This window comes from Leptodactylus fuscus, chromosome 5, assembly GCF_031893055.1.
Source record: "Leptodactylus fuscus isolate aLepFus1 chromosome 5, aLepFus1.hap2, whole genome shotgun sequence".
Taxonomy (NCBI): domain Eukaryota; kingdom Metazoa; phylum Chordata; class Amphibia; order Anura; family Leptodactylidae; genus Leptodactylus; species Leptodactylus fuscus.
Window position 1 is genome coordinate 183,314,361 of NC_134269.1, and position 26,351 is coordinate 183,340,711.

The window sequence follows — 26,351 nt, forward strand, 5'->3', positions numbered from 1 at the left end:
TAGCTATTCCAGCAGCAACCCCCATTAGATGCCAACAGCATCCTATAGTTCCCTGCTCCCCTACATGCCAGCAGCACCCCTTTCCCCCTTAGGTGCCAGCAGCATCCTAAGAACCACTGGACTCCCCTTCCCTCTGATGCCAGCAGAGTCACTGCACCCCAAAGACCTATGCCCCCTTTACATGCCAGAAGCAACCGAAGCATCTCTGCCCGTTAGAAGCCAGCAGAACCCAAAGGACCCCGTCTCCCTCGATGCCAACGGCGCCCCAGGGACTCCAATCCCCCAGACCCTGCAGGAGTCCCATGTATGTAAAAACATCACTCTCCTTTCAGTCCCTCCACATGTAGTCGCATGTAAATACATCAGTCCCTCCACTCAGCCTCTGTAACATGCAGTCCCATGCAAAGCAATCCTATCATTCCCCGTCCATCATCCCGTCCCACAAACCAACCCTCACACACAGCCCTCGCGCCCTCACTGCTTTCTAGTCTCACAAGTCCGGCTGCCGCTTCCTCTATAGAGCACAGAGTTATGGAGGAGACTCCTCCCTCATCCGAATGCCCCGCCTCTTCCGGTGACATGACAACTACCAGGAGCAACGCCATTCTAGTCACGACCGTTTAGGTGACGCAGCTCTCTAGGAGGTGGAGTAGTGTGGCCGGTAGGCAGCGGCAGAGTTGCGGCCTAGTGTCTTGTGTTTGTGGGCGAGTATAGTCGAGCACGGTGAGTTATCCTGTGGTGTGGTCTGTTACGCCATATTAGATGTCTGGGGGAGGCTTCAGGTTCATTCTCCGGGCCTCGGCTTTCATGGATGCTTGCCGCGGCCCTGTTTTCAAACACACCAGTCTGACATGTTGCTTACCTGGTGGAAGCGACCACTCGGGTCCTATGTATGTCACTGAGCTATAGTCCATAGGCGCTGTTACCGGAGGACACCACTCACTAGCCCCATCCTATTGCATTGTAAGCCCAGGGCTAGGTAATGACAATTGTTGGCTAGATAGAGCTTGTAGTTCAGGTGTGGGCCTTCCATTTGGGGAGAGAATTCCTCATAAGAGCTTGCAATCTAATTCCTGATCCGAAGCCATGTAGAGCAGTAGGTAATGTATGAACGTGTTCAGGTTACTTCCAGGACTTGGCTCATAAATAATAACTTTATATAGGGTGAACATTCGCAGCATTAAATCAGAGGACTCACAAACTGATGATATGACCTTTCCTATGTGACATTAAATAATAGGTGTGAGGACAAGTCTTACTACTTCTGGCCATTATATGCTTTCTTCCTGCTGTTGTCGGTAGCTTGTCTTGCTGTTGCTGGGTAGATGATCAGCTGCCATACACTGGGCACTATGGAGGAGACTTATTATAGCAGATTGACAGATTTCTGTTCTTAATAAAAGCCCCGATCCTTGTGGTGATTGTCATCACTGGTGGTTTTGTACCTTCCGTGCGACTTTTGTCAGTGTAGCTTTGCGGTTGTCAATTTACTGACACAAATATTTGCTGAAATCTTTCCCTGCTTAACCCAATAACAAGGCTTCATCTGATCAACTATGCCCCATTGGCATCTTACCCTCATTTGGTGCCTCTATTGGACTGATGGTAGTATGTTGGTGCTCAGTGTTATGTTCCCTAAAATGCCATCACATTTAACACTACACACCTGGTTAAACTACCCAGTTTAAGCAGGGGGCAGTGGGAAAATAATGCATACTCACCTGTCCCCATTCCTCTGGTGTCCTCTCATGTCCTCTCCTACGGTGGTGTGCTGAAGCCAATGATTGGATTCAGTGGTCATGTGACCGCAGAGGCCAATGAGCGGCTTCAGCACAACACTGGGAGGTGTGGGGTGACAACAACAGAGCACTTGGGACAGGTTTTTTTTTTTTTTTCTTTTCTGCCCCCAATGTATTAAACTTTAAAAGTTTAGCCAGAACAACCACTTTAATGTACATGTTCAATACAATACTCTGCAGAGATGAGCTTTTATGCACTAGACAGCAATTAACCATGTAAAAGATACCCCAAAGAGGAAATTGAGGGAAGATATATGAAAATTGCCACAAAGTAAGGCCTTTTTTTGTTGCAGATTTTGTTGGGGTATTTTGAACCAAAACCAGGAGTGGATTTACTAGAAGGGAGAAGTGTAAAAGCTTGCTATATATTTCCCATTCCTTTTTGTAGCCACTCTTGGCTTTGGCTAGAAAAAAAAACACACAGCAAAACTGCAACAAAAAAAGCTATTTTTCCAGAACATGGGGCCTTAGGCTAAAACTACCTTTGTTATGCATAGCAACCAATGACGGCACACTTTTAATTGACAAGGGCAGGCTATAAAATAAACGTCTCAAACTAGAATTTCCACCAAATATTTCATTCTGTCCTGCTAATAAGGTAATAATGTAAATTGTAATGAAAGTGATCTTTGTACCTGTATCTTCTGGCCCTCAGCTCTGTCATGTGACTAGCAATAAGACTCTCCGCCTGATACAGCTTCTCATGTGTGGAACGAAAATGGAATGAATGGAGAAGCTGTATCCGTGGGAGAGTCTGAATTTTGGTCACTTGTCCCAGCTGTTAACCATGAGAGTGGATCAGGTACATGTACAGCTACCATTAAAAAGATAATGTCCACTACAACTTATATTCTTAGCCTTTCTAACAGGACAGAGAATAAAAATTGTGGAAGTGCCTCATGTTTATTAGTGAGGAGCAAGAACATGTAATATTACTTTGGCACAGTACCAGGCTCTGCTAGTACACTTCTCACTCTTGGGTTACTGACACAAATGATCACTGAAATCCTTCCCTGCCTAACCCAATGAGGATGGAGGCTCACTGTGATCAGTTAGGGTCTATTCACATGGAAGAAAATGGTGAAGAATTTGGTGTGGAATCTCGGCACTGAAAAAAAGCCTCCCATTGACTTCAATGGCTTCCTTTTTCTGCTAGCAATGGGAGGCTTTTTTTTTTTCAGCGCTGAAATTCGGCACCAAATTCCTCACCATTTTGCCCCCGTGTGAATGGACCCTAAGGCCCGGGGCCCCACGGGATGTAAACGCTGCGATTTGCCCGCAGCGGAGACTCTGCAGGCAAAGTGGGGATGGGATTCATGCGAATCCCATCCCCACTTTGCGGAAAAGATCGTAGCGGCTTTGCAAATCGCAGCATGTCAATTATATCTACGGAAACGCCGATGGCTTTCCCGTAGATATAATGTTAAGAGAAAGTCCACAAAGGAAAACTATATGAACCTTCTCTTAAAAGCGCTGCGGAAAGAACCGCAATCCGTTCACGCCGAACATGCTGCGATTACAGCCCGTGGGGCCTTAGCCTTAAGTAGGCATTTAGAATTTGCCTTTTTGTTGCTATTTTGATACAGGTCACCCCTGACTCAGTGCTGCATTTCTTAACCGTGTTATACAGAAAACTTTGAACTTGAGATTATTGACTTGGTGTTCTGATCATGACCATTACAAAACCGGGGCTGGGAATGAGTTATTTAGCCAAGTGTATAAAGATTAGGAAAAAAAAAATCTATGCTGCACTATTCGTACACATTATATTCTACACCTGTACGTGTGTGTTCTCTGTGCAGAGAGATTAATATGTCCCCGGATAGTTATGATGGTTGTGTATACTAGAGCAGCTCCATATTGAGCTTTGACATGTGAGCAACAGAAGCGAGGTCACTTCCTGAGAATTAGAAAGCAGCCATGTTTTCTAATCCTACACGACCCCTTTAAGGCCTCCTATAGGCTGGTCCTTAAATAGTTGAGTAACCCCGATACGATGTAAAACACAGCATTAATGTTTGGTGATAACTTTATTCAGAGTGACTTACGTAGAGTAGTAATACTCTGATCATATATTAATATTGTTAATCTCGCCGTGACTTTTTTTTTTTTTTTCTCCTAGATGCCTTCAATAAAATTGCAGAGCTCTGATGGAGAGATCTTTGAAGTAGACGTAGAAATTGCAAAGCAATCTGTTACCATCAAGACAATGTTGGAAGGTGAGTACCTAACCTGTTATGCTCACTCATTCTATTTGTTTCATCTTGGGTAACTGGAAACACTTTGCCATGGGTTTCCTATCTTTGAAATATCAGTAACTTTTTAGTAAAAGATCAGGTACATAAGATTTCCCATGGTTACTGCATGGGGAGAATACACAATCCTACTTTCTAAGTGGTCTGAGAATTCGATAAGGCTCTATGTGAGGTGGTTAGTTTGTGCAGTCACCTAACACAAGCTAAGGGGGCGTTCACACTACCGTCAATGTCCGACAGGTAGTGTCCGCTCCTAGTGTCTGTTCAAAATCTCGCACGGACATTAGGAGCGGACACTAGCTGTGTCTGTGACACTTGTCATTCACTTAAATGGCGATCGGGTGCGTTCTTTTGCCCTCTGTGCCCTTCCTTCACTGTCCGCATGTAAAGATGTCCGACTTTTCAAGCGGACAGAAAAACCTGACATGAAAAGTCGGACATCTTTACAAGCGGACAGTGAAGGAAGGACACGGAGTGCAAAAAAACGCACCCGATCGCCATTTAAGTGAATGACAAGTGTCACAGACACAGCTAGTGTCCGCTCCTAATGTCCGTGCGAGATTTTGAACGGACACTAGGAGCGGACACTGACGGTAGTGTGAACGCTCCCTTAGATTCACTTTTGTATTGTTATACTCTACTTAAATCTCCCATCTTTCTTTAGACTTGGGCATGGATGATGAAGGAGACGATGACCCCGTGCCACTCCCTAATGTTAATGCAGCAATTCTTAAGAAGGTAAATATGGATGAGAAAAAATATAGTGCGTTTTTTTTTTTTCTTTTAAAATAAATACAGGAGTACTGATTATGTTGGAACAAAGAGCAAAAGAGTATTGAACCAGAAAAAAAATTGGTGACAGTGGGTGAAGTTAAAAAAAAAATAAAATAAAAAATAAAATAAAAGACATCAGGAAATGTTTACAGACATGTCACAAGTGTTTGGCTGAGTATTTTCTGTTGAAGCAAGATCAGTTACAGACCAGCAGGGGACCTAGCAGTATTATTAGGCTGAGTTCACACAGAGTTTTTTGGTCAGGAATCCGCCTCAAAATTAGCCTCCAAAAAAAGCCTCCCAATAGAACTCTATTGGGAGGCTGATTCTGAGGTGGATTCCTGTCTAAATTCCTGACCAAAAAACTCTGTGTGGACTCAGCCTTAGGGTGCATGCACACTACGTAACGCCGGGCGTGTATGAGAGCCGTACACGCCGGCGTTACAGCAGGGCTGCCGAACACTTCCCATTCACTTCAATGGGAGCGCTCGTAAACGCCGCTGTTACGAGCGCTCCCATTGAAGTGAATGGGAAGTGTTCGGCAGTCTGCCGTAATGCCGGCGTGTACGGCTCTCATACACGCCCGGCGTTACGTAGTGTGAATTCACCCTTAGGGTGCATTCACACTGAGTAAATGCTAGCTTATTTTGTAGAGTAAAATTACACTTGTAAATTTTGCTATCCCATTGACTTCAATGATATTTTTTTACAAGTGTAAAAAAACGCCTGTAAAAAATACGCCTGTAAAAATACGCCTGTAAAATGTCATTGAAGTCAATGGGATAGCAAAATTTACAAGTGTAATTTTACTCTACAAAATAAGCTAGCGTTTACTCAGTGTGAATGCACCCTTAGAAAGGGAATGGTAGGTGAATTCTGTGTCAAAATCCGCTCCAGATTCCTTCATCTGAACAGCCCCAAAGAAACGGATTGGCCTTTTGAGTACGTTATAAGCACTTGAGCTACTCCTGTACGTCTGTTCATAGCAAATAATTAAGAATGGCTGTGCTTGAACACACATGTACGGCGCTTATCTTGGTAAGTAGTGAAGAGACTGCAGTAATACATAGTGCTGTGAGTGTTTAATAACTACCAAATTACTACTTTAATGTAATCTACATTTTTTTATATGAATATTTCTATTTAAAGGGGTTTTCCAGTTTCAGATGAGACAGACATTACTGCTTGCATAATATAGAATTGTGCGATATCATACCATACTTTCTGTATCAACTTCATGGTTTTCTAGATCTCTACGTGCTGTCATTCTCTTGTTTCAGTTGAGGATCATGTGATGAGCAGTTCATTACCAGGCACCTGAACATGGACTACTAAGATTTGTTTTTCTATCCACTTAAAGCAAGCAGAATGGATGACAGCAAGCAGAGATCTAAAAAAAACATGAGAAATGGATTCAGAAAGTATATTGGGAAATTGTAGAACTTTTCATTGCACAAATTATAACACTTGTCTGTCTCAATATTTGTCTAAAAATCTCCTCTCAAGCGGGCTGCCCAGTTTCAGTTTTATAACCATCAATTTTATTCCTCTTTTGTTGGTATCATACATGTTTTGCTGTTTTTCAGGTGATCCAGTGGTGCACTCACCACAAAGATGACCCTCCTCCACCCGAGGATGATGAGAATAAGGAGAAGAGGACAGATGATATTCCTGTATGGGACCAGGAATTTCTAAAAGTAGACCAAGGAACTTTATTTGAGCTTATCCTGGTGAGATATATTATCAATGTCTTAATGCAACCCCATTCTAGTACGTTACTTCTAAGGTGACATCACGATCCATGATTGTGTAGTGGGTGTCACAGACAATATCGATGTATAGCTGCAGCCTTTTTTTATGCAAAAACCTTAAGAATATTGTGTAGGCTATTTATGGCATTACAGCTTACTTGCTCTGCTCGTCTTTGAGCATAGAAGTGAATGGAGTGCGGTGAGAGTTGTAGGTTCACAGAAACTAGACTGCTGATCTCTGACTTGCAATGATTTGAAAATATCTAGACAGCAGTTAACGCGGCTGACACTGGGTTCACACCAGCGTCTGGTCTCCGTTCTGAGGTTTGCATCTTGTGCATGCAGAAGATGGAAACCTGGCAGACCTGGTCTGGCCGTGAGCGTTTTGAGCTCTCCGCGGCGAAACCGTTTTTTTTTTTTTTTTAAAACCGGACACAGTCCTGCATGTCCGACTCTGTCCAGTTAAAAAAAAACAAAAAAAAAAACTTTCGCCGCAGAGAGCTCAAAACGCTCACGGCCGGACACTTTTCAAACCCATTCATTTGAATGGGTTTGAAAAATGCAGGCACGTTTGTCTCCTGCCCAGTTTCAGGCAGGAAATGGAAACCTGAAAGCGGAGACCCCGGGCGCAGATGTGAACGAGCCCATACAATGTATAATCTCTGCATGTCAGCAATGAGAATTTTCAAGGGATTGTTCTGTCTCCCTGCTGAGAGCCACTGAAGTAAGGCCGACTGCAGAGGGAATTATGGACATGCACCAAAGCGAGGCCCTACAGCATGGCCTTCTTTTCAGCCATTTCCTGTGCCATGGCTGGTTATAGACAAAACTGACACAATAGGCCCTTCTGTAGTGTACTTGGCAGGCTGATGTACCTGGGCATAAGATTTGGACCTGCTATACTCTTATAATTCATATTTTCCTATGGCATATATGAACATTGATTTTATAAACTGGACAACCCTTTTACGTATTGCATAGAGGAAGCACTGAGCAACATCTGTACAATATCCTAACTGCATCTTTATTTATCCAGGCTGCAAACTATTTGGATATTAAAGGACTGCTTGATGTAACCTGCAAAACCGTGGCAAACATGATCAAAGGCAAAACGCCAGAAGAAATTCGGAAGACTTTTAATATAAAAAATGACTTTACTGAGGAGGAAGAGGCACAGGTAATTTTTTTTTTATTTTTTTCCATTCAAGCACAGTCCTCTATTTTGGTTTTGTCTGCTGTCACCCAATAGACGCATGTAACAGTACATTTTTGTGGCAAGGTCACTTTTCATGTAACAGTTAAAATCTTAAACAAAAAATGACATATTTTCTGAAGCCAGAGTCCTATTGTTTGATCCAGTTCTCTTCTAGCTCCATCTGAAGGCAGTATGAGTGTTTATATAGTGTATAAACCTATTTTTATATAGGTTCTGTCTCATCATTGCATGGCAACCATCGGTTCATCATATAGCTTTGTTAGCATTCTCTCTATATACTGGGAAATATTTTAATTCCTACTTCATCCATATGACATTTCTACAAAATCTTGTAAAATGCACTGGCCCTATACTAATCGGGTACTCATGGTCTATTGTGAAAACAGGCCATATAAAAAAAAAAAAAAAAAAGCCGGGCATCCCCATTGAAACTCACTTTACGTTGTACCTTATTAAAAGTCAGCTTTTTTTCTATTTTCTAGGTACGCAAAGAGAATCAGTGGTGTGAAGAAAAATGAAATGCTGTGCCTCTTGTCACTGTAACACTGTAAGAATCGTTCCAAATAGTTGCACTGCTCTGTTTATAATAGACAATTCAGCAGCTTCTCATATTAGCAGCAGGGCGTTTTGCTGCATGTTGTGTCCTATATAAATATATATATTTTCTTTTTTTTTTTTTTTTAAACAATTCCTATTTCCAGACAGGTTTTTTTTTCCCATTGTTATCTAGTGTGACTTGCTATAAAACTATAATAAATCAATGATCTGTGTGCTGTGAAGACAAAGATGCCAGGAGGTGACACTTTCTAATGCTTTCATGCCAGTGATCTTCTCGCCATGTCATTGCGGACTGTTCCACTTTAAATATATTTATATGTGGCCACAATATGAGTTAGCGCAGATAGAAGCTGCATGATGACACACTAGCAGGAAACCTGTCTTGTGGACCTTCATTAGATCACATGTCACTAAGATTTATATAGAGTTTGCATATGTGCTGCTGTTTTTTTCATTGTTAATGCTCAGTTTTAGGAGAGACACCAGTATGTCAGGCTGTATCACAGCATTCGCATACATTTGAAAGTTTATTTATTTAACCTTTTGCTGGTGCTTTTGGAGGGTAAAAGAGCTCAGACTGACATTTTACTCATTGGGGTGGGAACTGTAATCTAGCTTGCTGTCAAAAGGGGTATTCCTATCTTAAGGCATGATATTACTAGGACAAGTAAGCACTCCCAGGATTGTGGTCAGAACCACACCACCATGTAATGATGTAATGTTGTGACCCATTCACAGCAAAGCTCTATTTATGTGAATGATACTAGTGGGGGGAGGGGATGCAGTGCTATACCACTGACCAGTCTCAGAGGCTGGGACTGTTTTATCCTAGCATTATTCTGTTCTGTTATAAGATAGGACTTCCCATTTAATGAGGTGTTCTCCTATGCTGGTATATCACAAAAGGTTCCCATAGACTGCAATTTGAGGGCTAATTCAGATGATGCCTCTCATTCACTAACATTTCTGCACATTGTTGGAAGGTTTTGACTAGAAATGTCTAACCCTAGAACTTAGAGGATGGCTTTCCACAATACGTTGAGTTACTTAATTTGCTCCTGTTCAGCTAACACAAGTTTGCTTTCCCAGAAAACATGAGATGCTGATCACTTTCTGCAATTCAGCTTAACAGATCTGTGCAACTCCCCGTCCTCCTCTAGCTTCTATATATGCATTTGTTGTGTTGTGTTCAGTGTTCATTATACTTTCTAATCTGTATTGAAGAGCAGGTTAAACTTTCCTAATAAATCAAACTTAAAGGACTTTGCCAAATATGTTTTGTTTGTTTTACTGTAGCCGCTCCAGCTTCATAAACATAAAACTGCATTTTCATTAGGATTTCACTTTACCCCGAAACATGCATATATTGTCACAACTTTTACCTTATGTTTTGTAGGCTAACACTAGTCATAGACAGTATCGGCACGATGGATGTATTTAAGCAGATCTCATCCACATGCAGCAACTGAAAACTGTGGCAGTTACTTGCACTGTGGGATACCCCCTGCGTATTTCAACCTAGGGTTAAGCTATTAGTTGAATTGCTTTGCCCTTAGGCCAAGGCCCCACGTTGCGGAAACAGCTTCTTTTTTTTTTTTATTTTATTTTTTTTTTTAGCCAAAGCCTAGAATGGGGAACAAATAGGAAGTTCTTATACTTCTACATGATTCTGATTTCACAAACCCCAAAAACAAATTACCACCACCAATCTGACAACTCAGAGCCTAAATGGTACATCAGACATCAAAACTGCACTTCTTGCTAAGGTACGGTGGGGGTGGTTAGAAACTAGAATTGGTGGAAGTAGTGAACGCTACTCTTTACGGTTTCTGACTTGTTTTAACGGTATAGGTTGACTTGGCATTTAACTTAAAGAGGACCTTTCATGGTTTGGGGCACAGGCAATTCTATATACTGCTGGAAAGCCGACAGTGCGCTGAATTTGGCGTACTGTCGGCTTTCCTGATCTGTGCCCCGGGTATAGAGTTTTCGGTTCTGGTACCGTAGCACTTTACAGTCAGAAGGGCATTTCTGACAGTCAGTCAGGTACGTCCTTCTTCAAAGCAGCACCTATCGCGCTGTATAGTGTGAGCGGGGAGGAACGCCCCCTCCCCTCCTGATAATACTCGTCTATGGACGAGCACTGTGAGCAGAGTATAGCAGTATATAGAACTGCATGTGCCCCATTCCATGAAAGGTCTTCTTTAACCAGACATCTACCATTAGAGCCATTAAATATGTGTTCCTCAAAGCAGCTGTAACTGCAGAGACCTCTCCTGGCTTCAGTGGTTATACAGGGAACAGTAGTACTGCAGTCTGTGGTATACATGATCTAAACATTGCAAATTCCAAAAATGTTTAATTTTAAAAATTAAGATCTAAATCGCTCCTCAGAATAAATGTAAGTAAATGTAAAAAAAACACATTAAGCATTCCTGTGTCTGAAAATGCTCAGACTTTTTTTTTTTTTTTTTTTCTTAAGAGTTGAAATCATGAAATAAAGAACACTAGCTGAAAATGGCTGCTACAGGGCTTAAAGGGAGTCTCTTCAGAGTAAAGAATATTAAACTAGCAGCACTGTTGCGTCAGGCTCACCTGAATTTGTGCCACGGTTGCCGATGCATTCATTCATTTTATAATCTACATGCACCAAGAGTGTCTTTGCTCCAAACTGCTATTCTCTCACTACATTAATACTCACACAAGGCCAGGTGAGATTTTAGCAGAACATATTAGAGCAGTGTAAAATGTAGCAGCTTGGAATAATAGACAGCTAATTTGCATATTATGAAATAAATTATTTTTTTCAAAATACATAAATTTACCTGGTCTAACCCAAATGTGTTACTGGTTTAATATGCTTCACCCTGGTGGCAGACTCCCTTTAAATTACTGAACTACAAGATGCCTCCTCTTCCTGCGATGTCCTCGGTCCGCGAGTGCCAGAGGAAGACGGGACCCAAGGACATTGCAGGAAGAGGAGGTGTGGATGAAGAGGACGGCGGACCCTGAATGCCCGCCCCCCGTGCACAATGGTAAGTTTATCACATTCTGTTTTAGGGTTTTATTTTAAAACTGGGGGGGGGGGGGGGGGGGGGGTTGTTTAATATAACTTTAGCGGTGCCTAATAGCCTTTTGCTGATAGAGCCCCTTTAAATACCTCTAGAAAACAGATGGCGCACTGAATTCTGGTATGTGCCGTGGTGCTGGAGATATCTGTGCTGTTAATTTGAGCACCGATCTCTTACAGCTTATAGTTTACTCTTCCATAGACTTGAACTGTCAGAGGGGGTGTTTCTTACCGCCCAGTGATGTTGCTGAGCTTTAAGGCCCGCCCTTCCGACAGTGGGGAGATATCTGTGCCAAAACTAACTGCATCAGGGTACCTACTGGGAAAGAGGCTGAATTCAGCGCACTGTCTGCTTTCTAGCTATATATAATACTGTACATCGATAAAGATGTGAAAAGTCCTCTTTAAATCCTGCTACACACCCTCCATCAGCGCAGTAGCTCACAGCCTTTTATATTCTGTACAGATGTTTCACCTTCTGAGCGATCGTTTCTTCACTTTCTTCCTGGGTGATGGTAAAAGGAAGCAGTGTCCAGTAAATCCAGGTTCTCCCGATGCTTGCTCATTGAACTTTATTTAATGCAAAGGTTTGAGGCTGGTGGGTTTGGCAGAAAGCACCTGATAAGCCTACCATAATAATATAATAATAAAAACCCAAAACTAGATGTAGGAGTAAATGCCCAGAAAATCAAATTATCTGTATGCAGTTGCTAGAACACAACCCTATCCTCCAGTCACCCCCCCCCCCCCCCACTGCAAAGACATATCGCTAGGAAATGTAGGCTGTGAGGCTTATATGGGACTATGATTGAAAGTGTCAGTAAAGCACTGCGGAATATATGAAGTACTAAATAAATATCACTACCCAACACTAGCTACTCTGACTACGTGCCATCAATGAAATTGTGTGCAGGTATATATGACTCTTAGAGATGAGCGAACACTGTTCGGATCAGCCAATCCGAACAGCACGCACCCATAGAAATGAATGGAAGCACCTGTGACGCTGAATTTGCCGGCGGCCGGCTGGCGTCACAGCTGCTTCCATTCATTTCTATGGGTGCGTGCTGTTCGGATTGGCTGATCCGAACAGTGTTCGCTCATCTCTAGACTCTATGCTAATAACAGCCACAGTAAAGACATTACTTGTTTTTATGGTAGAACGCACATTTGTTGATACAAGAGTAGCTCTGTGCAAGAACAGTGCTGACTCCATTCTGCTGCCATACTTGTAGCATGTTTACAAAAAAATAAATAATTTGCAAAAGTCAATAGTTCAGTGTAAGTTCTGGAGAAACTCACCAGCTAGTCTAGAGATTTATTTATTTATTTTTTTGGCATGTTGTAGTCTCATTTGGGGAAGAAAAAAAAACGAACACTATTTAGGAAAATTGCTAGATAAAGCAGCAGGTGTCCAGCATTGCCAATAATAGCACATGGCAGGCTGTACATACAATGTTATTTTACTTATTTTTATTATTCTTATGCGGTACCGGTACCTGCACGCTGGAAGTTTATTTTTTGTACATGTATTTTAAAAGCGGAGCATGACGGAATAAAGTATAAGTTTTTAATGTTTAACCAGTGGACGCAGTGCTGGATTCCTGCTTTTCTTCCTCAATGTTATTTTACCCCTGCTAACACACCATGGTACTGGTTATGGGGTACAATTCTACAGATGTTAAACATTTCCGTGTCTAAACCAGGGGCCTAACCTTTTTCTGTTTGGTGTGACGATTTAAATGGGAAAAAAATAAATCAAAGTTGAGGTCCTCGTAATTGTAAGTCTGACAACCCCTATACTAAAGTCGTATACCACAAACTAACACAAAAGTGCTGCCACCAGACGCTTCGACACATGCATTTATTGCTATTTCCTGTGATGCATCTGTACTTTTCCATTAGAAGTAATAAAAGTACATGTGCAGCCCCCAATTATAGGTAATTGTATGTGTCCAGGAGCCCTGTATGGCAGCAGGCTTATGCCGGTAACACATTATATGTCTGGATACAGCTATATTCTTAGGCTACTGGAACTTTTACTTCAATGTAAAACTGCGTTCACATGGTGCATTTTGCACACACAGAAATACCTGTATTTTTTGTGCAAAAACACATTTCTATACAGAATAAATGACCTATAGAGGCTCCTGCTCACAGTATAGTGTCCCAAAGCGGCCTCTGCACACAGTATAATATTTTAACTTTGTTAAAATTCCAATTTGTGTCATTCATTAGCTATTATACTGTGAGATCTTTTCACTATAATAAGCAGCCCATTCATTTCTATGGGGGAGCGCACGTATGCTGACTCCCATTGAAATGAATGGGATCTGCTTTGTACGTGCTGATTCTGAACGTGTTTTATGCTCAGAATGAGCTGAGCGTATCCAAAGTGTGAATGCACCCTGATGCACCTTCCCTGTGCTCTGGAGCCGCTCCGTTCTCTTTAGCGCTTCTGCCTGGAGTCCGTGACCATTTTGAGATATTAAAGAGGACCTCTGAGCTCTCTTCACGTCATTTTTAATAATTTCCTGTGAAAATATATGAAAAACTTCCCTAAAACTTTTCTTTTTTGTTGTTGTTGACCTTGTTTCTGGAAATCTATGAATGGCCTTTGTCTTATGGGCATATCTCTAAGCTGTTCAGTCATTGCAGGCAGCATAGAGATGTGACCCTTTGAGGGTGATGATAAAACCCATTTGTCATTTTATTTGTCGATTTTTAGTAATGTCACACTCTGTGCTGCTTCTGGATAACGATTAAAAAAAAAAAAAAAAAAGTTTCCCTTGTGAAAGGGTTGTGTCAAACACCCTGGCATGGATCGAAAAGCCCTGTATATCAACATATTCTCAGGTTGTTCACACTTCAGTTGTTTTTTTTTAATTTATGGAAGGTAGTAAATGGAAGTAAATTCAAATCCTTGTGATGCTATATACCTCATTGTGAGACAGAGGGATTAAAGGGTCAGGGGCTATAAAATGAGAGGCATAGGAAGGGAGAGAAGGTAGATGGGAATGAATGAATAAATCTGAGTTCATGTAATAGTTTTCAATAGTATCGGCATAGAGACCTGCTTTTTTTCTAGCATGGGTTGGTATACAAACAGATCACACTGATACCATGTGAAGGTGATAAGGAAAGTGTGACTAGACAACTTGTCTTTCAGACCATATAGTGAATCAGAAAATATTACTGGAGAAAAAAAATGAACAAAAACATCTATATACAATTACATATCCTGAAAAAAAAACAAACAAGCAAATCTAACAAATGTGTAAGAAAGAAGTTTAAGATCCTTATTCTGGTTTTTGCAGACTAGAGCATCTTTGAATATTCATTGAAACCGTACAACATCCAAGATCTAGCAGACAAGTACTTCAAGTGCTATTTGTTTTTTTTTAATAAATCCTGCTTGGCCAGACATTTGTAAACAATACTGTAAAATGAATACTTTGGGAAATTAAAATACAAGAACTAATAGATTGTCCTGTTATTAAAATAAAAAAGATTAGCTAAACAAGTTCATTGGCAGCATAAAAAATAAGCGTAAAGGAAAACATGAAGCAATGTCCCTCAGGATTTCTACTCGTCTTCTGTTGTGATGGTAGACAAATGGAGTTCTGGTGCTCTTTCTCAAGACAGTCTGAGTATATGTTCAGAAAAAAGTTCAATGCAGCATGGCGGAGCGAAGGAGTTGGGATAAGGTCATTAAAAAAAGAAAAACAAAACTACGTTCCCATGATGGTGGGACTGACTCCTGCTATGGACTCTTCAGAGGCATCAGATGGACAACATGAGGTTGTGGTTATATGTCCTGTAGTAATCTTTGTAGGTATAGCCATAATAGTAGCGGGTAGAGAACAGCTTTGCTCACATTCTGCAGAATCAGCTGGGCTAGTAAGCTTGCAAGAAGAATACAAAGAACTTGATATGCATGGGAGTGCAGTCAATGGAGAGGAAGGAGAGTCTACAGTACTTCCATCGGAAGAAACTGGGCTGCCACAGCGTCCTTCTCCTTGTAAGTACCGAATGCACTTCTTTTTCCTCCTAAGAACAGTGAAGAGAGTTATCTGTAAATAAAGGGTAAGTCCATCATTTCATATACTAATAAGAAACAAACTGTACATAATAAACGCTCAATAGATTTATAGACTGGGGGCCAATTCCAGGCACTATTAGTACTATTCATATTTGTAACAGGAAAGTGGTATTGTTCAGTCACTTTTTGGGGGGTAATCTGTGGGCATAATATTATTTGGTCCTTGTATCACGGCAGATCAGGGAGCCATAGAGTCACATTGCAACCTAGGGGATGTGACTGCTACATCTAGGAAAAACAAAACACTGCTCAATTTGTTGCGACTAGAAACTGGTTGCCACATCCCATAAGTCACTCCATTCAATGACATTAGTAAAAGGAGTTGTAGCCAAAATCGCCTTGTGGTCCTATCCTAAATGAAGGAACCTGCCGCTGGAAGCGAGGAGACAGCAGCGATGACTGACAAATTATCAATAAGTGATTATATACATAATATTTGATTATATACATAATGTCTGTGTCACTTCTGTGGGACTATATTTTAGGGTATGTTCTCATTTGCACTAGAGGCAACTTCTGTAGCCTCTGTCAAAGAACCACCCAGAAATACAGTAGCATAGCATGTGGGAGGATTAAATAAAAATTTCCTTTCCAGAACCTTAAAATTCCTGATGGCAGTTCTGCTGTTGCCAGAGACTGTATGAAACAACTGATTGGTGAGGGGTCCAGGTGTCAGACCCCACTGATGTGATACTGATGACATACTGTATCCTGAGGATAAGTTGTCAGTGTCTGGACAGTCCAGACAAACCACCAATGGGGAGCTCCCATAGTTTCCTTGTCCACCATCCACACACAGGTGGCACCTTCATTACACAGGTCTGTGTCTGCCCGGACCAATCCCAGGCAGTTCCTGTTCCTAAGGGGGCGTTCACACTACCGTCGGTGTCCTCTGCTAATGTCCGTGCAAAATCTTGTGCGGACATTAGCAGCCGACACTAGCTGTCTGGATGCATTGTGCATGTGACTTATGTAGCTTTACTGACGGAGACACACTTATACATATTGCCTGTATCTGTAAATGACTTCACAGACAGCACAGGGCTATCCAAAAACTCTTAAGCCAAAAGCGCCGATTGCGCTAGCAAAATTCCACACCAAATTCCTCACCATTTTCCTTTGTGTGAATGGACCCTTAAAGAGCATTATACTGTGGGTGGCAGCACTAAGAAGGAGTGTAATGCCCCATTATTGTGCCTCCTCCCTGTATGCTACCAGAGTATAATTAGTGCCCCCACATATAATTAACATTAACAGTGTCCAGGAGAAACCTTAATCTGAAGTCCACTGTCCCCAGGATCTGATCCCTTACACTTAAGCGGTGGGGAACGGCCTTTGCCCCTTCTGCCTGCACAAGAGCCCTCATGTGTGAAGGCAGCAGGGATAGGTAATCTTCCCTGCTGCCAGCTAGTGTAATACATCCTTAATGGGAGGAAGATGAAGGTTTCTCCTGTCTCTAAAGAGCCAGGAGGTAGGGGTCCACACAGCAGGCAGCCAGCTGACTATCCCTGACCTATAGCATGCTATATAGCACTTAGCTCTGTATCCTGAGGCTGAGCGGAAATATGTCATGTGACTTGTGAACTAACAGAACTGAATGAGTTAGTGAACTGCTCTGCTAGGAGAATCAATTGACATCTATTTCATATAAAAATACCTTAATGATTACAAATGTCTAATTCATTCAGCAGCACCTATCATGTCTAAGAATTGGGGCAGCAAGACTGGAGCTCTAGACTAACAACTCACACGTGGGCTGTGTCTATGCAGTGTAATTTTCTTTATTATTAGATTTGCATTTGATGGACTTTGTATTTCTACTGTGCTTTTCCAGAATTAGGAGCTAAACGAAAGGATGTAAAAGTGTGCCAATGAGTTAGCCTGGTGGAGCTATATCACTGACTGTCTGACTCCATCCACCACTCACTTCCAGATGAACTACAGGAGCTAGTTCACTATGAAGATCAGTTCATTTTGAACAAGCCATTCACATACCTCCCAACCGTCCCGATTTCCGTGGGACACTCATGATTTCGGCGTCCTGTCCCTGTCCCGTAGGACGCCGATGAGCTGAATACATAGGCGTTTAAAGCAGGAGCTGTCGCAGCACAGCTCCTGCTTTAATGCTACGCTCCGGCATTTGTAGCTGCGATGTGATGACGTTACATCGTGCCTACAACTATGTGTATGAGTGAGAGCGGCGGGGGAGCATTGGAAGGTGGGTGTGTTTTTTTTTTGTGTTAAACATTAAGGTGGAAAATAATGTAGGGGGCCCATGAAACTGGGGGCAGATGAAGGGAGGGGGGAGAACGGCATGACACTGGGGCAGATGAAGGGGGGGACAACGGCATGACACTGGGGCAGATGAAGGGGGGGACAACGGCATGACACTGGGGCAGATGAAGGGGGGACAACGGCATGACACTGGTGCAGTGAAGGGGGGACAACGGCATGACACTGGGGCAGTGAAGGGGGGACAACGGCATGACACTGGGGCAGATGAAGGGGGGGAGAACGGCATGACACTGGGGCAAATGAAGGGGGGAGAACGGCATGACACTGGGGCAAATGAAGGATGGGAGAACGGCATGACACTGGCCAAATGAAGGGGGGGAGAACAGCATGACACTGGGACAAATGGGGGGGAGAACGGCATGACACTGGGACAAATGAAGGGAAGAGAACAGCATGACACTGGAGCAAATGAAGGGGGGAGAACGGCATAACACTGGGGCGGATGAAGGGGGGGGAAGAAAGGCATGACACTGAGGCAGAGACGGGGGACATGAAACTGTGGGCAGATGAAGGGGGGGAGAACGGCATGAAACTGGGTGGGCATGAAACTGGGGACAGAGATGGAGGGGGGAAATGAAACTAGGGGCAGATGAAGGGTGTATATGAAACTGGGGGAGAGATGGAGGGGGACATATAATTTACAGGTGACTGTAGGAGTATTATACTGTGTGGGAGCACATGGAAAATGAATGAGAATGGGCGGAGTCAACATAAAGTGGACGGAGCCAAATTTGCCACAGCGCGCTGCACGTGCCGCACATTTTGTCCCTCTTTATACTCTTCAAAAGTTGGGAGGTATGCATTCATGAACTACCCATATCTAAGTCTCCCATTAAAGGGGTCGCCTGCCTCCCTCAGCAGCTTTGTCTACTGTCTCTTCTTCTCACATTATGTACTCTTCACAAAGCTGGTGGGCAGACTTTGGCTGTTTGGTAGACAGGATTCTATGATATGAAGTAAGTACCTCACTACATATAGACATTGCCTTTACCATGAGAGATTATTTATTATGATTACTATATATCTAATATAAATGCAGATTAAATAATATTCACAGTAAATATATATTACAATACACATGTTTGGAAAGAAAAAACTTACATGCTGCAGGAGAGAACAGACTTGCATAAACTCAATATTATTTTTGTGATAACAGACGCTGTTTGAGCCTTTATCAACAAACTACAATTATCTGACCTGAGTGTCCTGACCTGAGAGCCCACCCCCTCTTCCCGAGATCAGGGAGTCTTCCTCCAACCTGTGTTATCAGATAACAGGAGGGGTGCCTTGACAACGATGTGTGAAGAATGGGTGGAATAATTTAACATAGCAGGCAAACAAAGCAGCATTTCTAAAGCAATGTGGTTAGGAAAGCTCTTGAATTTACATAAGCGAGCTGTACAGATATGATCCTTGAGATGAGACTTAAGTACTACCACTATTTTTTCTCTTTTCTTAACACAGTGGAACTGTGGAAACAGATAGAAATGGTTGAGTGACCCAGTAAAGTTTATTGAGACACCTTTATTGCTGTTATTAATCAGGACATGAAACAAGCTCGCTGCTAATCCTCCCATGTCTGAGAACAGTGCTCTACTGGTTCTCACACAACACAAACTAGGAACTCTTTGTAGATTTCCACCCTACTTCAATGTAACCAGTAATTACCACTAAAACAGGTTCAACTTGGCCAGTGTGTTAAAGCTTGACATGACTTACTTTCATTTAATGACCTAAATGCAGTAAAATGTGAAGTAGTGAGCATGTAACATAGCATATTTTTATGAAATAGAGGTCTATTTTATCAACTGCGGATAGAATGAGCAAGAATGATGTATTACATTAGGTTTTTTGTACAGTATATGCTTTCTTCACTGGACATCACTACCATGTTTCTGTACTCTCTGCAGCACATTGGGACAGATTTACAATTGAAAATGCATCCGAATTCTGGTGTAATTTGAGCCAAAAAAAAAAAAACCCTGCCTAGCACCATATATATTTTGTTCTTTTGTTTGTGGCTTGTCTGACAAGGGGGCTTATCGGAAAAAGTGCCATTGGCTCTGATGCAGCACCAGATGCCGAAATTAATTTTGACATATTTTTGGTCGAAGGTCAGCCAAGTAGTAGGTGGTGTAGAGTTAGACATTCAGTATTAGATATTTTGACTTTAGTGTAAGGTTAGTATAAATGTGCAATTCCTTTTAAACAGTATTTGTAAAACTGCTCCATTATGGTGGCCATTGTTATATGCAGCCTTGTCACCTGTAACAAAAGTGAATAGATCACTGCCTCCGAGAATGTTAGCACTCTCAGCGACTGCTGCTGTGAAAATGGACCATTGTGTTATTAAGAAGTCAGGAAGAAAATCGGCAGTACTGGATATAGTCCACATGAGCATGCTCTATGGTAAGATCCCAAACAGCCACAATACTAGAACGTTTTCCAAAGACGGCCAAGTGCAATAAAGCTAAAGCTCTTCTCTAGCAAAACTTGCAATATACAACTTCATATAAATAAAATATATATATATATATATATATATATATATATATATATATATATATATATATCACACACAGACATACCTATATAGCTATATATTCAAACAGACACTCTACACATACAATACTGTGCAAATAAGGTTTAGACAGGTGTGGTCCAAAATGCTACAGTGTTCATAGCTTATTTTTTGTCAACCAACACAGTTAAGTGAATGAGCAAAAGAAATCAAATCAATGTTTGGCATGACCATCCTTTGGAGGAGACCCTATTTTCAGAATATCTGTGCTTCGTTCTCCAGGATATTTGGAACAACCCACCTGCCAAGGTTCTTTAAAAACTATGTGCAAGTGTACCAAGAAGAATTGATGCTAATGTGAAGGTAAAGGGCAGTCACACAAAATACTGATGTGTTTTACATTTCTATTGTGTTTATTCACTTAATTTTGTCAATTGCCAACAACTATTAACTCTTGTATTTTTTAAAGCCTTCTTAGGGCTCATTCACACTACGTATACGGCAGCTTATTCTGAACGTAAAACACGTTCAGAATAAGCGGGGTATAAAGCAGTTCCATTCATTTCTATGGGAGCTGGCATACGAGTGCTCCCCATAGAAATGAATGGGCTGCTTCTTTCACTACGAGCAGTCCCATTGAAGTGAATGGGAAGCACTGCGTGTACGGCTCGGCATGACAAGCGCTATGGGGAGCGCTCGTATGCCGGCTCCTATAGAAATGAATGGAACTGCTTTATACGCCGCTTATTCTGAACGTGTTTTACGTTCAGAATAAGCTGGCGATTACGTAGTGTGAATGAGCCCTTACTTTGCAGCACAACTGAGAGACACTGTGCATAGTAACATACATATGTAGATGTAGCAATTGGTTAAACTTCTACAATATCATAGATGATAATAGAAATAAAAAGTAATTTAAAAATATTTTTTGCAATGACTTCATTGATTTTTGTTTTGTGTGATAAGATATCACACTGCAGCAGTTTAACCAAATGAAGTAGTTTGGGTTAACTCTGCTACATCTGTATGTGTGTGTTCTAAATGGGGGACTACTACATCAACTGCCATGGTAACATTCTCACCCTAAGAACCACTTTACGTGGTCTTCTATGTTAGGATATAATGTAGTAACTAACACATAAACCAAACACAAACTCTCTAGACAATGAAGCACGTTACATGTAAGGGCATGCAGAAGAATGAAGGGAGGAAAGCCATAGAAGCAGACACAACAATCTGTCATACACACCTGCATGGGCCGCACCAGTCGGTTTGTTGGTTGAGGCCAAAGCGAGCTCTGCATTTCTTAGGGGAGCCAGGATCTGAGTATAGAGACATGCGCAGGGAAGAGGCAAAGGCACACAGAAAAGGGAAAGAAAAGATGCAACAAGTATTTAGCCACTTAACCTTGAAAATACAGACAAACAGATGCAAGTGTCTGCAAAGGAAAAAAAAACCCCAGTAACAGAACATTTAAAGAATGTAAACTCTCGTGAGCAGGGCCCTCACTCCTATTGTTTGATATGTTTAATTCCTTATCACATGGTAATGTCTCATATTGTCTGCTCATGTGTCCTCGGATCTCTAAAGTACTGTGGAATATGTTGGCGCTGTATAAGGTTATTTAGAGATGAGCTTACACTGTTCGGATCAGCCGTTCCGAACAGCACGCTCCCATAGAAATGAATGGAAGCAGTTGGCACGTACACTTTGCCGGCGGCCGGTCGCTTAACCCCCCGTGTGCCGGCTGCGTCCATTCATTTCTATGGGAGCGTGCTGTTCGGAACGGCTGTTCCGAACAGTGTAAGCTCATCTCTAAATATTTAAAGGGGATTTGTCAGGTCAAAAATGCCTCCCCAACTAAAACAGTGTTGTGTAGGGGCCTTTAAAAGTAAAAGTTTATATAGATATGCAAATCAAGTGCATCAGTGGACCAGATTTGCCTACATAAAGTGGCAAGTAATCCCGATCTCCACTGAATCGCCCAACTTTGCCACCTTTGCTGTGAGTTCCATTTTCAGCCTCACATCTGAGCTGTCTATTGGTAAATCAGACCCGTCCCAAGTGCACTCACCCCTGGTTTACATTAGCGTTTGTATTCCGTCTGGAAGGAGTCCAATACATACACAGATGTGAACCAGCCTATTACAGGATGATTTGTATATCTATGAGAACATGATTATCTCTGCATAGCCTATTCTGTTTTCAGTCACATAGGTATCTCTCTGCTTATATTAAATACCCTTGCACAGCATTTTTAGCTTGAGAGACTTTTTTACTTGACAGACTCCATTTCATTCAAACATTTTCCTGGAACAGCAGAGATGACAAATATAGCTACAAGCTACACGGAACTTGACATCTCCGTCCTATCGATAAAGGAAAGGTGTGCCCCAAGCACTCGAGTAACTTAATATTTGTGGTTCCCCGTTATCTTCCCACTTGGGGATATTTGGATTCTTTTTGATTCTTGGATTTTCCAACTCACTGCAATGGAACTGTAATAAATATACAGGCCTACTGAAAAAATCCTCTTATTAAGGGCAAATTATCTTTTCATTAAGAGAACAAAAATAATATATTTTCTGAAAAAAAGAATAATAATGACAGTGATGTCAGTCATCTCTAGGGAATGCCGAAGACTTCCCATAAAGCTGCTGCATGCAGGGAAATAGGAACACTTGGCCGTTTTCTTGTAATGTATAATTATGTGACTTTGTTCTATACTTTGGACATGAATTCCTTACAGTTTTCAAGACCTCTGCTTGTTGCCAGTAAACAAACATTCATAGCTAAAAGGCTATAAAGACCTTTCCTGCTGACACAAGGCTTCTTAGGTCACATGCATACACACTGGATACATTTGATACAGAGATCTCCTTAAAGTCACAGAAAAATCTGCACTTTGGTGCATCTTGGTGTATATATCACAATTTGCATGGTAATGGGTGAAACAAGCAGTGACTCTATGACAAATATGTGACACATCTGTAGTTTGTAGTTTGCATTTTTGGATTTTCTATATATGAATGTAGTTTTATACTGCATTGTGAAGACGACAGGTGTGAATACAAAAGTGTATATAAATAAAGACAGGTAAAGAGTCAAAGTCCTTACACCAATGCGGAAACATATGCTTTCATGCTTGCTATGGCCATTCACTTTAAGATAGGCGGCCGATAGATTTCTTCCCCATCTTCTACATACACATATCTAACGTATATGGTGGTCTTGCAACTCTACCTTGACAACAAGTGGTACATGTGTACTGAATGGGGAGAAAGCTGCCGCTACACTACTCTTTATGAAGCTTACCTCCCTGAAAACAAGAGGTCAGATAGTTACAGTCCACCTGCTTAAAGGGGTTACCAGGCAAAATGGACAACTCTTTTAACTTTTAAATCAGGCTGAGTCATTGAAAAAAATAAAATAAATTCATACTCACCTGTCCCCAAAGCTCCGGTGTCCTCTTGGCGCATCCTGGTACTTCTGCTGAACAGGTCTCTTCTGGAGTTCTGCTGAAGCTGCTGATTGGCCTCAGCAGTCACATGACCACTGAGGTCAATCAGCAAATGGCATGCGATCTCACTACCTGTGACATCACGGGTCCACTTCCTGAGGACTACTGAGGCCACTGATTGGACTCAGCAGTCAAGTGACTGCTGTGGCCAACCAGCGACTTCAGCGGAGTGCTCAAAGAGACCCGGGAGAGGATGCCACAGCAGAAGAACAGGGACACGTGTGGAAGACTCCGGATCATCGGGGACAGGCAAGTATGAAGTATTTTGTTATTTTTTCAATGCCCCCAGCTATTTTAAAAGTTAAAAGGGTTGTCCATTTTTGTTTGGACAACCCCTTTAAACCTCATCACCACTGGGGTAGAATAGGGAGGCCCCCACACAGTAAATACAGTCCTATGAAAAAGTTTGGGCACCCCTATTAATCTTAATCATTTTTAGTTCTAAATATTTTGGTATTTGCAACAGCCATTTCAGTTTGATATATCTAATAACTGATGGACACAGTAATATGTCAGGATTGAAATGAGGTTTATTGTACTAACAGAAAATGTGCAATATGCATTAAACCAAAATTTGACCGGTGCAAAAGTATGGGCACCTCAACAGAAAAGTGACATTAATATTTAGTAGATCCTCCTTTTGCAAAGATAACAGCCTCTAGTCGCTTCCTGTAGCTTTTAATCAGTTCCTGGATCCTGGATAAAGGTATTTTGGACAAACAATTCAAGTTCAGTTAAGTTAGATGGTCACCGAGCATGGACAGCCCGCTTCAAATCATCCCACAGATGTTCAATGATATTCAGGTCTGGGGACTGGGATGGCCATTCCAGAACATTGTAATTGTTCCTCTGCATGAATGCCTGAGGATTTGGAGCGGTGTTTTGGATCATTGTCTTGCTGAAATATCCATCCCCGGCGTAACTTCAACTTCGTCACTGATTCTTGAACATTATTCTCAAGAATCTGCTGATACTGAGTGGAATCCATGCGACTCTCAACTTTAACAAGATTCCCGATGCCGGCATTGGCCACACAGCCCCAAAGCATGATGGAACCTCCACCAAATTTTACAGTGGGTAGCATGTGTTTTTCTTGGAATGCTGTTTCTTTTTGGACGCCATGCATAACGCCTTTTTTTTATAACCAAACAACTCAATTTTTGTTTCCAAAATGAAGCTGCCTTGTCCAAATGTGCTTTTTCATACCTCAGGCAACTCTATTTGTGGCGTACGTGCAGAAACGGCTTCTTTCTCATCACTCTCCCATACAGCTTCTATTTGTGCAAAGTGCGCTGTATAGTTGACCGATGCACAGTGACACCATCTGCAGCAAGATGATGCTGCAGCTCTTTGGAGGTGGTCTGTGGATTGTCCTTGACTCTTCTCACCATTCTTCTTCTCTGCCTTTCTGATATTTTTCTTGGCCTGCCACTTCTGGGCTTAACAAGAACTGTCCCTGTGGTCTTCCATTTCCTTACTATGTTCCTCACAGTGGAAACTGACAGGTTAAATCTCTGAGACAACGTTTTGTATCCTTCCCCTGAACAACTATGTTGAACAATCTTTGTTTTCAGATCATTTGAGAGCGGGCTGTCCATGTTCGGCGACCATCAAACTTAACTGAACTTGAATTGTTTTGTAGAAAGAAATGGTCCAAAATACCTTCATCCAGGATCCAGGAACTGATTAAAAGCTACAGGAAGCGACTAGAGGCTGTTATCTTTGCAAAAGGAGGATGTACTAAATATTAATGTCACTTTTCTGTTGAGGTGCCCATATTTTTGCACCGGTCAAATTTTGGTTTAATGCATATTGCGCATTTTCTGTTAGTACAATAAACCTCATTTCAATCCTGAAATATTACTGTGTCCATCAGTTATTAGATATATCAAACTGAAATGGCTGTTGCAAACACCAAAATATTTAGAACTAAAAATGATTAAGATTAATAGGGGTGCCCAAACTTTTTCATAGGACTGTATGTGGCTGTCTTTTCTTAGTGGACCTACTGTATGTGTTTTTGTATTTTTAAGATTATGATATTGTTACTAGCTCTTCCTTTTTGCTTTTGGAAGAACCTGATGTATTTCTTGCCAAACCTTCTGTCATTAACATATAATATACGCTCTATACCAGGGGTGCCCAATACGTCGATTGCGATCTACTGATCATTCGCAAAGGAAGTATGAGTCGATCGCAGCCTATCAGACATCCTCACTATTAGACTGCTCCCTGCTCTCCGTGTCCGCTAGGTCCGCCCAGGCGACGTTCTGTGGCAGCCAGAAGCGTTCATTGCAGAACCAGATTAAGATTAATAGGGGTGCCCAAACTTTTTCATAGGACTGTAAATGGCTGTTCCAGTGAGAATCCGAGAGGTTGACAGATAGACATCTAATACACCAACACAAGCTACTAAGAATTTTTTCTAATGACTTTAAATAAAACTGTAATATTTGCTTCTGCTAAACACACCATTTAAATATGGGAACC

General features: G+C 41.7%; 2 protein-coding genes across 4 annotated transcripts in view; one reads left to right on the top strand and one right to left on the bottom strand.

Moving 5' to 3' along the window:
- Positions 1-569: 569 nt before the first annotated feature.
- Positions 570-9,615, top strand: SKP1 (S-phase kinase associated protein 1). Of its 2 annotated transcripts, XM_075274935.1 has the most exons (7): positions 570-723; positions 3,922-4,018; positions 4,719-4,792; positions 6,415-6,558; positions 7,616-7,756; positions 8,278-8,332; positions 9,425-9,615. In XM_075274935.1, the coding sequence occupies exons 2-6, from the start codon at positions 3,922-3,924 to the stop codon at positions 8,311-8,313; spliced, it is 492 nt and encodes a 163-aa protein (XP_075131036.1). In that variant the 5' UTR covers positions 570-723; the 3' UTR covers positions 8,314-8,332; positions 9,425-9,615. The 2 variants fall into 2 exon arrangements, with proteins under 2 accessions (XP_075131036.1, XP_075131033.1); XM_075274932.1 differs by having other exon boundaries at positions 8,278-9,615.
- Positions 9,616-15,352: 5,737 nt separating this feature from the next.
- The window catches only part of TCF7 (transcription factor 7), a 135,061-nt gene continuing 124,062 nt past the window's right edge, over positions 15,353-26,351 (bottom strand). Inside the window, exons 11-12 of one of the 2 annotated variants that reach the window (XM_075274898.1) lie at positions 21,591-21,663; positions 15,372-15,496 (exon numbers count right to left, since the gene is read on the bottom strand). In XM_075274898.1, coding sequence (XP_075130999.1) covers positions 15,493-15,496; positions 21,591-21,663 — 77 coding nt within the window. In that variant the 3' untranslated portion in view covers positions 15,372-15,492. Of the gene's footprint in view, positions 15,497-21,590; positions 21,664-26,351 lie in introns of both variants that reach the window. The other variant, XM_075274899.1, reaches the window with a different exon arrangement.